General features: G+C 35.4%; 1 protein-coding gene across 7 annotated transcripts in view; it reads right to left on the bottom strand.

Moving 5' to 3' along the window:
- The window catches only part of PHF20L1 (PHD finger protein 20 like 1), an 86,427-nt gene extending 69,208 nt beyond the window's left edge, over positions 1 to 17,219 (bottom strand). For 2 of the 7 annotated variants that reach the window (XM_037803625.1, XM_037803628.1), the window contains exons 1-2: positions 16,945 to 17,213; positions 14,655 to 14,774 (exon numbers count right to left, since the gene is read on the bottom strand). In XM_037803625.1, the coding sequence (XP_037659553.1) occupies positions 14,655 to 14,737 (83 nt within the window). In that variant the 5' untranslated portion in view covers positions 14,738 to 14,774; positions 16,945 to 17,213. Of the gene's footprint in view, positions 1 to 14,654; positions 14,775 to 16,872 lie in introns of all 7 variants that reach the window. The other 5 variants (XM_037803630.1, XM_037803627.1, XM_037803626.1 and 2 more) reach the window with 5 other exon arrangements.
- Between the last annotated feature and the right edge of the window lie 536 nt (positions 17,220 to 17,755).

Here is a 17,755-nt window from a genome sequence, read left to right as displayed (position 1 = left end):
AAGCAATGTGAATACCCAGGATCATTATCTATTTTAATATTTACAATGTTTACTAATCAAATTTTGAATCTTAAATAAAGCTATCAGGAATATTACTATTATCAAGAATGCCCAAGTTTCTGTTCTTTCATTCAACATATATTTGAACATCTATTAAAACGAAGGCACATGCTAGGTACTACTGGTGGATAAAGAAAAAACATAATTAACTCCTACCAACAAGGAGTTTAAAAGCCAGGTGAAGGGACAGAATATTTACTGAGTATCAAGTGTGTGTCAGGCTCTGTGTTCTGTATTTACTGAGAGTCACCTTCTCTTTACATATATAATTTCACTTTATCTTGGTGAAGATCTGTCCAAGAATATACGTGATACAGCCAGTATTCAAAGCCAAGGCTAACTACTACAAAAATCTAAGCTCCATTCCAACAGGAGAAATGGCATAAGGCCTGTATCCGAATGATATCACACAAGGTAAAACTTATAAGTGCATACAAAAATTTCATATAAGATGCTTTACTAATTCAGAGAAAATTGGGAAATTCATTGAAAGTCTCTTGGGAGACACAGAATCTACATTGGACTTGGGGAGGACCTGTAGGATTTATACTCAATGAATATGGTACAAAGGTAAAGTATGCACAGAGCATAAATCATTTCTTCAATCAATGTTCATTAACTAAAACAAGCATGTGACTCTGGGTTAGGCAATCAGGCAGACAACGAGGATTCAATGAGACAGTGAGACAAGTAGGATGTGGTTTCTGTCCTTCAGGACCTCATGATCAGAGACTGGAGGAGCATTTGAAGGAAACAGTAAGATTCTTTGGGCTAGACTACAGGACAAGCAGTAAGGTAAATAAAGGACTAGAGCTAGATATTAGATTGAACTGTTTAGCTGGGTCCAAACTTGAAGGGCCGTGAATGAGCAAACTAATGAAATAAGACTTTATTCTACAGACAACAGGGAGTCACTTCAAGTTTGTAGTTAATTTGTCCATTTATACCTTAGAGAAGAATTATAACATCAAGATCTTTGCTAGACATATAAAAATCACAAAATGGCAATTGACAATTAGTTGCAATACACTGAAATGATTTCCCTGTTCCAGCAGATGGGCCATAGTAATAATACATTGATATACATGGTAAATTCAAAATACTGGTGAACAAATATATTCATAAATCCCTTTCTATCCTGAACTACAATATTGTTTTGATGTACTACCTATGTTTTATTATAACTAGCTATGAATGAAATGTAAGCTTTTTCTTATTAAATTTGGAAGAAGTGTTATGTTTTTGTTTTGTCATTTTTCAAAAGCCTGAATCATGAAAAGCTGTTAGAGTAAGTAATAGTGATTTGGCTCAGTCCCAGACAATCATGAATTATTTAGGAAAGGATTTGACAAGTAGAAGACTGGGTTTCAGAGTTTAGAATGTCCAAGATAAGACACCAGTAGGGATAAGAAGAAAACACGATAGTTGGTATTCCCCAAGGATTCAACAAGAAAAAGATGGAGAGAAGATTAACTTCACTAGAAGTATGATTCCTCAATGCCAAAATTCTACACAGAATTCTCCTCCCCTAGCATCTATTACTGCAAAATACCACAAAATTTCTACTATCTTCCCTACTATAATCCCACTTAGAAATGCATGCATTGCTCAAGTGATATTTACTTGCAGAGAAAAGAAGGGACTGCCTCCATTACCCTGGGTCTACTCTACTCTCATGTCTTTTACACTTGACTCTCGGAGAATGGAGCCATATACATAATTTATGCTCAGCAAACTTAACAGGAAAAGTAATCCACCCTAAAATTGGTTCTTTCTAGTGCTTATAAAGCTTAGTGGAAATGAAAAGCATTCAGAAATACTCAGAAAACCTTAAAACGATTCTTGCTAAATTTAACAAAATTTTCATTCATGCAATTCTACTACTAAAGAATTAAACTACTATAGAATTCTACTCCTGTACTGATTTTTGGGATTCTTTTTGAATCATTGTAGTCCAAGTCCTCTAATAATCAAGTTAAACTGTGGCTATAACTACAAAATAGAGCAAGGCCATAATGAAGAATAAAAATTATTTTTTACTTTCCCTGAACTCTTACAGCACTTGACTGCTTTATCTGTTATACTGGCATTGCAACATTATCACTGGTGGCTCTCCACTTGAAAAGATTTTCACAGAATAGTAAAACCTACAGATTTTGGATAAAACCAGTAATACAGTTAAAGAGATTAGCTAAACACTGAATATACTCTTTCGGCTCTTTATAGCATCAACTTTGAATGTTGTCAGAGCACAAGGAGAATATGGGAAAACAAAAGTGAGAATTACTATTACTAGTGACTTCCTATATTGGTACAAAACAGTTTGTACTGCTACAAAACTGTTTTATATGGACAGATTGGACTCATGTACTAGATTAAGAGTCCGTGAATTCCCTGATGCTGTATATAAAATGCTATGTGTTTGGTATAGATGGGTATGAATATTCTTTTGAGGTGGGATTCTACAACTTCATTCAGATTTTCAGAGGGGTCCATGATTGGAATAAAAAAAAAAAAAATGTTAAGAGACACTGCAATGTACTGAGAAATTTTGGAAGTCAAAGATTATCTAACACTCAAACTACAGGTGTTCCATTATCTTTGGAAGAAGGAAGAACAGATGGACATCAAGCTATTCCGGAACTATAATCTGATGAATAAAAAACAAATCTCTTTGCATCCAATGTAGTAACAGTAAAGCGATTAAACATTATTTAACTTTAAGGAACTCATTCTGATTTGCCATCCAGTATGACATGCCCTGATTTTTACCTCTATTGGTAAAAAAAAAAAAGTGAACCATGAGAAAACGAAGAGAAAAACTTCTTGATACTCTATGGCCTAAAATATCCTGCATTTAACGCAAAGGACAGAGAGTTGTTAACTACTCAATGATAGTTCATAATTCATTGAGCAAGTCCAGACAAAGCTACCAAATGTCCTAAAGACCATTAGAATTCACTAAAAGACTTGAGCTGAGATTTAATTACTCATTTGAATATGCAAGATATCAATTGAAAAGTCAATACAGCATTTTTTAAACTTGCTCCAATAAGCTATACAAACTGTACATTTAAAGTAACAGTCATACTCATGTACACATTGAGAAGACAATAAAAATTCTAATTTATGTCAATTTGAAATTGACAGTTCCGCATTCATTTCATTTATTTCAACAAATATTGAGACGCTACTGTACTACATGTCAAACACTGGTTTCAGAATAAAGATACAAATACAAATAAGATATGTCAATCAACAAACTCAAATTCGAGGGTGGAGGTGTGGGGAAGAAAAGGAGAAAGAATCAAATTTAACACAATTAAAATAAAATAGCCAGTATAGTAAAGATATACATATAATATTACAGAAGCACAGAAAGAGAATCTAAATATGATATTCCCTTGGACAACACAGTTCTTTAAATTTTAAAGGATGGTAATGGATGAAATGCATTATGACTCACTGGACATAATCTAAATGTCAGCAGAATCCTAGGAATTAGTATTAACAATCCAAAATAGTTTCATGGATAAAAACTTCATGGGCAAATAATTTCAACATGGTATTCATAAAAAATGACTAAAACATATTAGAAGAACTAGAAGTAAGAGGTAAGACATGCCTTACATAGTTGTCAGGAGAATTATTTCCCAAATAATGACTATTAATGCAGAATGGAACCCAAAGCAAACACAATATTCTTATAACCTAGTAACTCTTTAAAAATTTTAGCTTCCTGTGAAACACTTTAAATTTACATTATGCTTTTCAATTTTCAAAAGTGGTTTCTCACCCATTCACTCATTGATTATAACTACAATAACAATGTCAACTAATATTATGATAGTATTTTTAAATCAAGTGCTTTCAGACACTGCATGTTAATTTTATACTTTCAGTATAAAATCAGCATACTGAAAACTTTTTGACTAATTTCAACATGTAATTCAATGAACTAATAAAATAATCTACAATTTCAAGGACAATCAGATGACAGCTTACATATCAAATTCTCATCTTCTCCAATGCTGAATTCTAAGTGTCTCTTCACATTGTTTCTCAGGTCCTCTTTTCAAACCCATTCATTCCCATGATATATGACCAGTCCAAGGTGCCAGTTCACCCTGCTTCCTTTTCAGTGAAGAGCAAGTAAGAACAGTGTTAGCTATGTATTTTCCTTTAGAATCCTCTGGCAGCCACCTTCCAAATTATTTTTTTACTGGATGCAAATCGCTGTTCCTCTCTACTCACTCAGCACCCAAAACTCCTGCCACTCCTGCATTCATTCAAACTTACCAGTTTCAACCAAATCAAAATACCTGCACCATGTCTTTTACCTATTCCCTTCTCCCATGACCCAAATCAATTAGACCATCAAGAATTCCTTCTCTATCTACCACCAAACAATGCACTTTCCACCATCAGTATTTTACTCAAAGTTTATCAACTTCATATAATTTTTTCAGGTTCCCATGACCAAATGGGTTACTTAACTGTTCCAGCAACACTCAAAACTCTAGCAGGTACAGTCCACCCAGTTTCCATATCATCATAGTTAGGACTTAAAAAGTTATTTTACTACCATCAATAGGTATATATACCTATTAATGAAAGTTTTAAGAATTTACACTGCCTCCTGTCCCCTTAGACCATAATTTCTTTGAATAGTTAATGCTCATATTATTAAACCTAACATTTATTAAGCGCTTGCCATGTGCTAGAAACCCAGCTAATTTCTTAATATGCATTGTCTTGCTTAATCCTCAGAGAAGCCTTTGTGTTAGGTATTATTACTGTCTCAATTTTTAAATGGAAGACCCAGAGGCCCCGAAAGGTTAAGTAACTTGCTCAAGTTAAAACAAGTAATAAGTAGTGGATTCCTGAATTCTGTTTGTCTGTGCTTAAAAGCTATGTGTTAGATCATTATGTATTCCGTATTTTGCAAATGTATCTGATGATTTTCAGCTCCTGCCACACTTACTGTAGTGTTTCAAATATAGAAGGCTATTACTAAGAGGTACTGAAAACAGATTAAAAGCAATATAAAGATATAATTATTTTATGTTTTTTTTTCTTGGAAACTTAATTTTAATCATCTGCTTTATACAAACAGTGTAAAATGTCTAGCCCAAAGAGTATGAAAACAGATTTTATTATATTGTAAAAGATAAATATCCCCCCCATGCAAAAAAAGACTAAGCAAAGAGAGAAGTCTCTTTTATTAAAATTTCTCAAAACAAACAGGTGCACTGCATGTCAGCTATGCCTAAGAATGAAACATCACATTTTTAAAGAGTCTGGAAGAGAAAGTAGTGTTAACTTTTGTGATGTTTGAAAACTGTTGATATTACTTTACAATTAAGATAGGAAATCCAGGATATGATTTGTTACAGAACTAAGGAAAATAGCAGATAAAAAACAAAATTAAATTTGCTAATGTAGTTTGGAAAATGCCATCCGTACTTAGTTTTCAATCCATAAACCACAAATCATTTGCCATAATTTTCTGCAATGATAACCAGATTTCATGATATCCCCAAAACCTTTGAGTTCATCCTTCAAAAGCTCATCAAAATTCAATACTCTTTGCTACTGGGCAGCTTTTATGAGTACGTTACTAGGTTATCCCTTGTATATAAATCATTTCTTGTAAGGAGCTTATACTTTAGCACCTCATCTAACCATGATGCACCAGAAACACTAATTTCTAAATGAAAAGGGTTGATTTTGGCATTGAGGAAACAAACTTTTAAAGACACTCAGAATATTAAATACCCACATTCTTTCAACTCTACAGCAACAACTGCCTCCAAAAACTGAGTTAATTGTAAGTACTGAAATAACGTAATAATTGAATATAATAACTAATACAATAAAAAAATTCTTATGGGCAGACTGACGTGATCTGTGGGAAGTGGAGGTAGGGAGAGCAATTATTCTTTCAAATTATAGAATTATAGTAAAAATATTGAACCTGGGGCCCTTATGAAGAGCAAAACTAAGCCACCTTTCCACTGGCATGTTAATTTCTTTTTTTCAAATTACACTACTACCAATATTGAAAACTTAAAATTACAACTAGTATTTTCTGCCTCGTTTTAAAAATAATCAGCTTTAGAAATAATCATTTAAAAACAGAATTAAAGACACCTAAGCAATTGCAGATGCCGATTCTGCCTACTCAACAAAACTAAATTTGCAAAACATCTTTTTTAGTAGAGTTGACCACAACAGATAAATTATTTCTCAAATAATTTAATCTTTAATCAGCCCCCAAAGGCATTATTTAATGTGATGTGACAATTGTGAGATTTCACAACATATCATACCTAATATTCAGAACGAATAATGGAATGAATAGGAGATGGATTTGTGTGATATGTAATGGCTGAACTTCAACCAAATGTCAAATAAGCAAATAAAACTGTCTTCTCTCTTGATCCAACCCTTGTCATCATATGAACACACACAAATAGACACACTCACTCTTACAGAGCACAGCAAAATAAGCCTGAAGTTCTTGGACCTCACACTATCATAAAATTGTGAATTTTGAAAAAGGCTAGGAAATCACTGGCTTGGAAGTTGAATTCTCAGCTAAGCTCCGGCGGAACTCAGATAGATAGGCTTGAAATTAACCTGCTTTGCAGAGTGACCAGGGTGTGCTGGGACCTTTCAGGGCCCTTCTAAACTCCAGCCAGATGCAGACAACTAGAGCAAGTCAGAAATTAAGATGGGTTGTCAACACTGAGCCTATGTAGTTAACCAAGGCTCAAAGCTCTAAGGAATCTATGCAGGGGCCAGCAGGTTGTAGTCATTCCTTAACTTGTAGGCTCTTTGTAAAATTCAAATGAGATAACTAACATTTTCTATAAAACCTAAATCATTTTATAAACCATATATCATGATAGTCAATCCAAAATTAACCATGATTTCATTAACCATGGATTAACTCTGGATTAACCATGGGTTAACCTAAACTCCAACACTATCCAGCCAGGCAGGGCTAGAAGTTACAGAAAGAAGAGAAACAAGAAAAGTAAGGCATGTCAAAGTACCTGCGGGTCAGTATATTCTGTTGTCATTTCATGATTGAGAAATAATTTTTAAAAAGATTTTTGAACATGTGTCTCTTTGTAATGTACTTACATTTTATTTCCTCCAACTAACAAATAATTCAAAACTGACTAAGGGTTTCAAAAAATAATCCTAGATATTTCTATTGCTATCCATCTCAAAAACTCAGCTAATCCTCTAGCTAATAATCTCAAGTCTAGACCAGCAGTTTTCACATGTGGTCCCCAGACCAACAGCATCAGCATCAGCAGGAACTTTGTCAGAAACGCAAATTATTGGGTCTCACTTCAGACCTACTAAATCAGAGGCTGTTGGGGTAGAGTTCAGCAATCTGTGTTTAACAAGCCCTCCAGGTGATTATGATGGGAGCTCAAGTTTGAGAATCTTCAAAACCATATTACCAATGAACTCTGTAAGAGAACTAATTTGTCAATGAATTGACAGCACATGGAAAGTCAGTGAGTTTAAAGTACCCTATCAGACATAACATACTTTTTAAGTCAACAGTTATTATTCTAAGTATTTTTTTTTAAGTTAATGAACAAGCATTTAAATGTGTGGGATAGTAGGTAGGAGAAAGAGTAATTAAATGCCCAATAGGACTTAAGTTTCTTGGCCACAAATGCTTCAAACCCCTATCTCTTTGTTCCAAATTATATTAACCTTCCATTACTTGTCTAATCTTCTCTTCTAATGACCAGAAGTTTTGAACAAACTACACAGGAGGCTTATTCCTGCTATCTCACTCTGCCTCAGATCTGTGTTATTTAACCTTCTAGAAGTGAAATTAAAGAATATACCACCCCTGAATAGATGAAAAATAGACAGAATTTGAGTTTAGAATTCAAAGGGACCTCAAAAGTCATCTAACACAACACCCTGACTTTAAGGACATTAAAGAAGAGAAGTAACTCTCTACAGTCACACTGTTCATGGCAGGACAGCATTTAGAACCCACATTTTCCAATTTACTTTTTCAATATTCCTTTGCTCTCAACCTTTCAAGAGTAATTAAGATAAGCAGAATTTTGAGATCAGAAAAACTTTATAAAAACTGAATCAACATAATGGAAGGAATAACGAGCACATGAATAACAGCAAATTTTGGTGAGACCAGGTGTGTCTTAAAATAAATCTGTATAAATCTGTTCCACCCCTTGCTTTTAAAACATTTGGGGGAGGGGGGCTGTCTTACATTTAGCATTGTCAAAAGGAGTCTATGAAGCTTTCTTTTGTGGAAATTTTTAAACTGAAGAACTAAGATATTTATACACTGGTGCAGATTTGCTTGATGATTTAACTGGATGGTTCATTTAAACTTTAACATCCAAATTTGTGTCTTTATGGATGTAAAGAATCTCAAAAGTTAAGAAAAATAAAATTTACAGATTTCAATTTGAATTCTCTATAGGAAAGGTCCTTATCTGGAGTCTATGGATAGGTTCTCTACGTACACCCATAAAACATATTTCAATTACTTTGGTGTATAGATGTGATTGTATACTTTTCTGAGTCTATAGCTGAAATCAGGTGTTCAAAGAAAGGTTAATGACTCAAAAACGGAATTATTACTCTTCAGGTTTTATGCAGATTCAGAAAAACCCAAAACACAGTAAGTCAAAATTTTATTCATATTAGCAAAAGAATCTCTATTTTAAAAGTATTCACCTAAGGTTCCTACAAATTTCAAATTCATCTAATAATTAAATATAGCTTAGTTTTAAAAATTGTATCTACATACTACCTTTCCAGAGTACTCGTCTACTCTAAAAATGGAACACATGACTTACCTCTAGTTTTCCTTTGCATAGCTAAATATAGAGAAAAAGCAATCCTTTTCATTTAGAAAATATGTACTTTTATTTAAATTAGAAGGTATTTCTACTTCTTACAATCTAAATTTCCTCAATTTTCACACCCTATTTTAATTCTGATCATGAACATCTTAAAAACTCACATTTGCAAATGTTCCATACAGCTCAGAAAACTCCAAATGTGTGGAAACAGCATTTGTCAATTCAAAATTTAGACTGTTCTATCAAACTCTGATACTTGGAGACATTTCCACATTTTTTAATCTTTCATTTTCCTTTCTTTTAGATCTAGAAGAGAATTAAATAGAAATATTCCAAAAGAAGTCGGAAAAGCATAACTCATCTGAATGTTCTAAGTTGACTCTACATCTCAAATTTCTTTTAAGACTATTACCACGCATATTATTTCATGCATTTTATTTTCAAAACTAAATCACTTAATAAAGTGACTATTTTAATTCCATTCAGAAGAGAAATTAAATCAGTAGTCAAAACCAGTTTGTTTTTATCACTTTTCTTATTGAACAATATTCAGAATGAATAGATACATTAATATTTGCAAGCGTGCCTTTGCAAACTCCAAAACTTTGTAAATATAAGGATTTTATTATATACTCAAAAAGATAATTTACAGCTTGTTGGAATGACATGTTTTTCCTTCTGCCATTTCATGCCAATTACATGTCAATACTATAGCTACATTTAAAACTTATACACTTAAATCAGGTTCCAAAGATTCATTTTCAACTTCCCCTCTTCATTTGCATACATCTTAATGCTTAGTAATTTTATAACATTTCATAGACTTTGACGCGAATTTGAATACATTTTTTTATTTGATCCTTAAAATAAAACCTGGGAGTAAAAGCTGGTAACACTGCTTCCATTTTACTGAAAAGCAAACCAAATTAGATGACTTAACAGGATTAATAAGTGACAGTCTGATTTGAACCCACTTCTTTGGTCTTTAAAATCCAATGTCTCTCATGTGATGTCAACTCTGAGCTTTCTCTCTGCCTAATTATATACTTATACCAACATACTTAGATCCATTTTCATTCTTATGATGTCACTGCCTTCAGGAGATTGTAAGGCTGATTATGTCAACATTTGGATGTACAGAAGGTATGGCAGAAAATATAATGGAAATAAGAGGAAAAAATGGTAGATCATGTTGACTGTAAACATTAGCATGTTAAATTAAAGACTTTGTTTAGATTGTTGATTGGCTGTAAACATTAGCATGTTAAATTAAAGCCTTTGTTTAGATTGTTGAGGAAGAGGTTAAACAAAACATTTTGAGTAAAATTCTATGAAAATTTTTTAAATTAAAGCAGTTCACACTACACAGCAAGAATTAGGTTTAGACAGTATAGTAAAGAGACCCAAATATAAAAAAACAAATACCAGAACTGAAGACGGCTTCTCTGGACCTGCATTCATTAGTTTTGATAAATAATCAAACCATCAATGAGTTTTCTGATATAGCTAGAAAAGTTACTTTGAAAACAAAAGATAATAAATCACTACTTAAAAATGTAGAGCATATCTTCAATGATGAAATGTCTTTCTAAATTTTAAAGAGTATGTGATATGGTTGCTCAAGCAGTAAGAATGTCTTTTCCTAAGAAAAACAGGTCTGAGTTTTCCCATTACATCAAATTTACCCCAAACCTAAAACTGGCAGCTTTATTTCTGCTGAATAAATTTAGCATTTATTCTATTACTTCTAGGGCATATATTAAAAATTGTTTCCTTTAATATAAGAAAAACCTTTCACATATAGGACAAATTGTCTTTTTTGTATACTCTGCTATTACCACTTTGACTTATCTTTAAAAGGTATTGTATAACATGTGATAAGTTGTCTTCAACAATAGATATACTGCATTGTAAATGTTTTGAGTACAGAGAAAGAAAGCAGTATTTGCATTCCTGTCCCTCCCTCCCCCTATAATTGTTCAAACTGTATTTATGTCAAATAAGAAGTCAACACTTTTCAAACAGTATTGAATAAATTTGGAAGAATAAGCATTTAATGTGGATGCAACAACAATATGAAAAACAAAAAGAGGAATAAGGGATTGAAAAGGAAGGGAAGATGGAGGAAAATTATCTCAGTATATTTTCAGTAATTAATTGCTTCTCACTAGATTGTCAAAATTTCTCAACACTCAAATAACCCTTCTACATTTTTATCTGATATCAGTCAAATAACCCTTCTACACTTTTACATGATTTCAAAACGAAATTGTAGAATTCATGACGTATAAAATGGCCCTTTAAAAATGGAACAATAAGAATAGTTTATTATCCCCTTAAGCAATAAAATCTGTTAAGAGCACTATGTTTCAAAGAATTTCTTTTGTGCTCCATAAAAGACTCAATAAATCTTAGCAATTAAACAGCTGTCCTATGGCAAAAGCACACCTAATACTAAATTTAAGGATCACCCAAGCCTAACAAGTTGAGACTATTGACAGTAAGAAATCAAGTCACAAGAAAAGTATTCCTTTGATTACCCTAGAGTGAGTATATACAACACTCCTAACTCTTTTTAAAACAAAGAGCCACCTGCAATAAAATGCTAAAAACTTTATATAAATGAGCTCATAACAATCAGACTTATGACCAGTTCCAATGATTATCATATATGATTCTTTTGGCTAACATTCAGTTACATTAAAGAAATCAAATTACAGGGGTCAACATCATTAAATCTAAACTTCATCAATGAATATATTTGCATGACATCACCTTACCTCAGGACATAGGATTCTTGATAGAAAGCATAAGACAATGAAAAAATTTATAGCTACAACTTTCATTTGTTCTCTGAAATTCCAAATAGTCTAAAAGCAGGGAAAATTACGCAGGCTTGATTTTTAAAGTAGTTATTTTTTATAATTTTTTTTAATCTTTTACTAGTCTATAAACTGAACAGCTGTTGAAATAGAAAATAATTCACCACCAAAAGTGAATTTCTTATTAATACCAAAGTTAATTATGTTAATATCTCTCAAAACCACTGAGAACTATTAAACTATGTGCTTACCCCAAACTGGAAGCTATTTCAATTGCAACTTTGTCAGTTTGAAGAGAATAAGAGAATATATTAATACAGTTAACCAGTTATTCACAAAGCTTGTAACTTAAAAAAAAAAAGAAAAAACAATTTAAGATTAACATTAAAGAAGTAACAACTATGATTTCTTATACTCTTATATCACAAAGAACCTCAATAGTGTGCCTTCAGAGTAAAAAGCTTGGTCAAATCAGAACCGAGATAGCTAATTACTGACTAAACTGGCACCTTTTGTTGCAAGGTCTAATGCAGTAGCTCTCAACCAGGAGCAATTTTGCCCCCCAGTGGACATCTGACAAAGGAGACATTTTTTTTTTAAGTTATGACTGGGAGGGGTGCTACTGGTATATCTCGTGCGTAGAGGCCAGGGATGCTTCAAAATATCCTACAAAGCGTAAGACAACAAAGAATTATCCTTGTCTAATTTTATTTAACATTAAGGTTTTCTGCAGAGAATGAAGGCAAGCATCTTTAATACAAAAGTCACTACTTTAACAATTACATCCAGAAAAGGAGTGCTAAGATAATGAGGAACAAAAAAGACAAATAATGTAAAAATCACAAGCCAATAAATTAATATTCAGCTGTGTAATGTTTCTATACTTACACCTGACCATAGGATTACCTGAATGGTCTCAGCAATAGCTTAAAATGAAAAAGCAAAAGCCTGACAAGAAAAGAGAGGCAACCACCACCTTTCAAATTCCTCCCAGCTTTTCTGTTACATAAGCCAATAAATTTCCTTTTCAAATTAAGTCAGTTTTAGTTTCTGTCTCTTCCAACAGAAAAGTCCTAATAAAGAAATTAGTCCCTAAAAGTGAACAGTAGACATTAAAAAGCGGAACTGGCTCGGTCAATATGGAGTTAGGAGAAGATCCCAGAGACGTACGTAATTCTTTTTAAGTGATAGTAACACAGTTGGTTAACCTATTGCTTCTATCTTCGGAATCTAACCAGTATCTATTAAAGCTGGAGCTTCAAGTGACTTGGCATTAAAAATGTCCACGTTTAACTGTGTCCGCTGCTTTCTGTGGCCTTTCGTATGCTACTACAAGAGAAAACTGATGAGTCAAATCTGATTTTGTCCAAGCAGAGGGAAAGATCGCAGCTTTGCTAAGAAGGGCTCTTCTTTCTGCCTGAGACCATCAATCCAAGATGGCAAAGCCTTAGCTAACCAATACCACAGCAGAATGGAAAAGCCAGTTCTCAGTTCCAAGTTAGCAAGGGCAAATAAAGGCAAGAACCTCTGTAAAGAACAGAGGAGAAGCCAGATTTCCAAGTGCTTCCCAACCCTTCCCAACAGCTACTGTGAACACTATCTGATGAGAGTAACAATTAAGCTCCCTAAAAAAGAACTGCCCACTAAAATGCAGCCTGGAGGCAAGGAGTCAAAAAACCGTGCTTCCCACCTTAGAGTGTAGTGTCAAACAGTCCCAGAGAAAGCCTAAGACAGAGGCCATTCAGCTGCCAGTCAGGAAGTTTGCAGACCTTTAACATGGGGTGCTATGAGACAGAAAATCCATGCTAGTCCAAAGTCAAAAATCACAATTGAAGATGCCTGCCTGCCAATGCCAACTCAGAAAGGTGACAATTCAAAGCAATCAAAAGCAAATCTACAAAATGCCCACGATGGTTTTAAGGAGTTGAAGTGACCGAAAATGTCAAAAAGTCTGGCAGACAAAGTCCTGGAGTTGCTAAACCACTAAACCCCTCATCAAGGGGAGATAAGGCAGTATCACCCCAAGAAGTGGACACCTTCCTCAAGCCCCTCTCAGGTGAGGCGTCTGAGAATGGCAACAGGATAGACAACCAGGAGCCAGCTAACCTGACTAAGGAACACACCCTGTGGGAAAAAGAAGGGATTCTGATTATTCCTACTGTGGCCCAGCATTTGTATGTTGTTTTCCTTCTCTTCTTTTCAGATATTGGTTTTATTTTACTTATTCTATTTTTCCTACCCATTATGTAAGGTGTATGTGGGGGTGTCTAAATAGACCACTTACCATAAGAGGCCAGTATAAAAGAAATATCCAGACCTGAAAGGCATGCCCATCTCCCAGATGTCCTGCATTTAGTATTAGAGGCTGTAACTGAACACAACTTTAGTTTACAGCCCTCTAGGAAAAGAGGAGGTGTGTTCAGGGGTTTTAGGCGAGAAGGTGAACAGTGGTGACATTTCTGAAAATGTACACAATGAAAAAATACTACGCAAACTATTAACGTATTCTGAAAGACCACCCAACACATGTCAAGAAAACAAATTTATATAAAAATTTATCCAAAACTTAGGAACCTGGATTAATCCTCCCTCTCCCTATCAATATAGCTCATTTAAATATATAAGTAGCAATATTCTATATATATATCTCATATCCTAGATAACTTTTCATTTCTCAAGCACCTAAAATGATTCTACTATATAACTCTGACTAGAAAGTTTTTAAATGCTAAACCTGAAAGCCTGTTGAACAGTAGAAAAACTAAAAACCAATGTATGTGCGCATTCAAAATGTGAAATGAGGTTCCTACCACTGTCAACAGAATTAAGCAATTAATCAACATATGTAAGGTTACAGATATTGTGCTTTAGGTGAAAAGCTCTATATTTTCCATACCATTTTTGTAAGTAGTCCAGTGCCTCCAAACGAGCACCAATCTCAAAAGTGATTCCAGGACGATTTGGGGGCTTTTTACTCATCTTGGGATCCAGTTCTTCAGTATTTTCTTTTTACTACCTCAAGAGGAAAACACACACACACTTGTTAGATTCCAATGCATAAAATGCATAGGGAATATAGCATAGGGATTAGGCAAAATTTAAATTAACCAAAAATTTTTAAATGATAACATGAAAAGTTTAAAATATTTTTAATTTTTTTTTAAAAAGTCTGAATGATGATTACAAGCATTTCCAGGTTATGTATTGTGCAATTTGCTGGCAATCTTGATGATGAACTAAGAAAAAGAACATAGAAAAGATAATACTTAGGAAGAATGGGCCATTAAAACTTGCTAATGGCTAAAATGCTTTAAATTTTAACTTGACAATAAACAAGAAAATTTTCTACAATGACAGCTGAAAAGGTTTTTACATCCTTGAAAAATTAAGACAATTGAGTGTTTGGAAACAGACTACTGAAATTCTCAAGTAAACAAATTAATCAAGCTTTTCATTTAACTTCAACAAATATTAATTGCCTAATAATACAAAACACTAAATAAAACACTAAGGAGCACACAAAGGCGAACAAAGCAGTAGACACACTCCTCCCCCTGTGAAGATTTTAATAATTCCTTTTATGTCTAGGAGCTTTCATTACCTGCTGCCATCTTGGTAGCAAATGAATTCAATAATTTTAATTTAACATATAAAATTGCAAAGGAAATTTTTCTTATACTTCACATTCAATAAGGAACAATGAAGTGGATTTTCTTTTAACCTCTGAGAATTTATTTCCACTATTTTTCAACAGATAGTGCCCACAGTAAAAGTGGATGTCATGTTAAAACAAACAAGAAACTACAAAGGAGTGTTGATTACTCTCTAGATTATTCAGAGTGAATTATTTGCTATCCTTTTGGTCACACTGGCCACCTCCCCCGTTTATCTGAGGTTGGCTCTTGTTCACTAATGATTATTTGAGGAATATGAATGCATTTTGAGATAGTCTAACCAAAATATAATACGTAACCAGCAATGTAAATCTATTGCTATTGGGGAGAAAGAAAGACCCACAAAACACTTTTTGATACTTAAAATTGCTACTATGACTATGCTCCCTTCCAGTTAAAAAAAAAAAAGAAAAAAAGAAGAGAGACAACTGTCATATTTTAATGGTTTGATCACAATTCAAAACATACAAAACATAACAGCAAACATAAAATTCCAACTGCCCTTTCCTCTCTGTTGAAAGAATCCGACTTGTGAGGGGGAAAAACAGCATCAACACTTGCCGTGAAAATATGTAAAATTCAAAACTCACAGTTGGAGGAAAAATATCATGTCAATCCATCAACAAATATTAGTACATTAAAATTTTAACAGTACTCTTGGTGGTCAGGGCGTATTTAGTGTAAAAGGAAAAAGCATATAAATTATTTTTAATACAGATCTTATAAATGAGCAACATATAAGATAGCTACTTAAAAGTTGTGTGTAGAAACCTAATCAATATTTTCTGTACAGGAAGAACTTAGTAAGGGGTAGCGCACCTATTACACTAACATTTTCTAGGATCAAACTTAAGAGCCCAAGGTAAGCGACTAAGTTAAGAGGCATAATCCCCCATAGGTACTTCGGGATGAGGTACTCGGAAAAGCAAGATTTTTTTTTTCTTGGGGGGGTGGGTGGGGGGAGGAGGAGGAGGGATTTCAATTAAGGAACTTTTAAAAACTAAGGCAGTCTGTTGGGGGCGGGGGGATGGGACTTGGAGCAGAGAAAGAAAGGGCAGCAGAGAGTACGGGAGAAGAGTAAAAACAGGAAGAAAATAAAAAAGGAATGGCAAAAATTAATAATAAACATGGTGAAAATTATGGCAGATGACAAGCGGTAAGGAAGAGAAAATTAGCAAGAAGACACAGACAGGGAGAAAGTGAAGCAGTGGCCAAAAGACCAAAAAGAAATGAGTAGTGACGCGGCGGCGCGGGGAAACCAAAGGACTGAAAGGAAAAGCTCGGACAGGGCAGGCAGGAGGCTCGTTCAGGTTTGACAGTCCTCCGGCCCTCAGCAGGGGGGAGGGAAGGGGAGGGGAAGAGGGAGCGGCTGAGCCCAGACAATAGGGGCGGCGAGTTAAGGGGAGGAACGAGGGAGGGGAGCGAGCCGGAGAGACACACCGGTGCAGGGACACCCCGGGCGGCCAGGCAGGAATCAGGCAGCCTCCAGGCCCCGCCGCCGCCGCCTCTTACCGACTCGGCCTCCTCTCCACACAGCAGCCCGACCGTCCGAGGCCGAGCCGGGACACGAACACGGCGGCCAGCCCGGGCCTCCGCCTCCGCCGGGGCAGCGGTCGGGAGGGAGCAGGAGCGGAGTGAACTGAGGCTGCAGCGCTGGGTGAGCCTGAGGTGGCGCGGGAGGGAGTCGGGTCCTAGCCCTTAAGCCTGCTCGGTGTCCGCTGCCATTGCCGCATCCGCCGCCGCTGCCGCTGCCGCCGCCGCCGCCGCCGCCGCCACCACGGATCAGCTCTGACGCGACGCCGGGCTCCAGTGACGTCAGCCTCCTGCGACGCGCCGGAAGCAGCCCTGGTTGTGTCACGTGACTCGCGGGGGTTGGGCCCTGACCTAACAGCTGATTGGAAGGCCGCCCTGAGAGGCGGGGCTTTGAAACTGTTGGCTGACGGCCCTCGGTAAGGGCCCTGATTAGGCAAGGTACCAACACGAGTTCTGGGTGCCCATTGGCAGATGTGAAGTGTTTGACCTTCAAGAGATAAGGACTAACCAGTTGATAATTATTCTTGATTTGATGAACCAGGTGACCCGAACTTCTCCCCCAGGAGCCTGGGCAAACTTTTGTAGATGCAGTATGTTCTTTCTTAAATATGTACCCCATTATATATTAAGAATAGAGCAAATGTACCTATAACTATGCCTAAAAGTCACCTCCAGAGAACTTCTTTTGTTGCTCAGATGTGGCCTTGCTCTCTCTAAGCCCTGCAGGCAAATAAATTCATTGCCCTCCTGGGGGAGTGAGTCTCCCTGGCAAAGTGGGACACATCTCCCA

Source organism: Choloepus didactylus, chromosome 14 (genome assembly GCF_015220235.1).
Source record: "Choloepus didactylus isolate mChoDid1 chromosome 14, mChoDid1.pri, whole genome shotgun sequence".
Taxonomy (NCBI): domain Eukaryota; kingdom Metazoa; phylum Chordata; class Mammalia; order Pilosa; family Megalonychidae; genus Choloepus; species Choloepus didactylus.
Note: the sequence above shows the minus strand (reverse complement) of the source record. Positions and strands in the feature narration are given on the sequence as shown.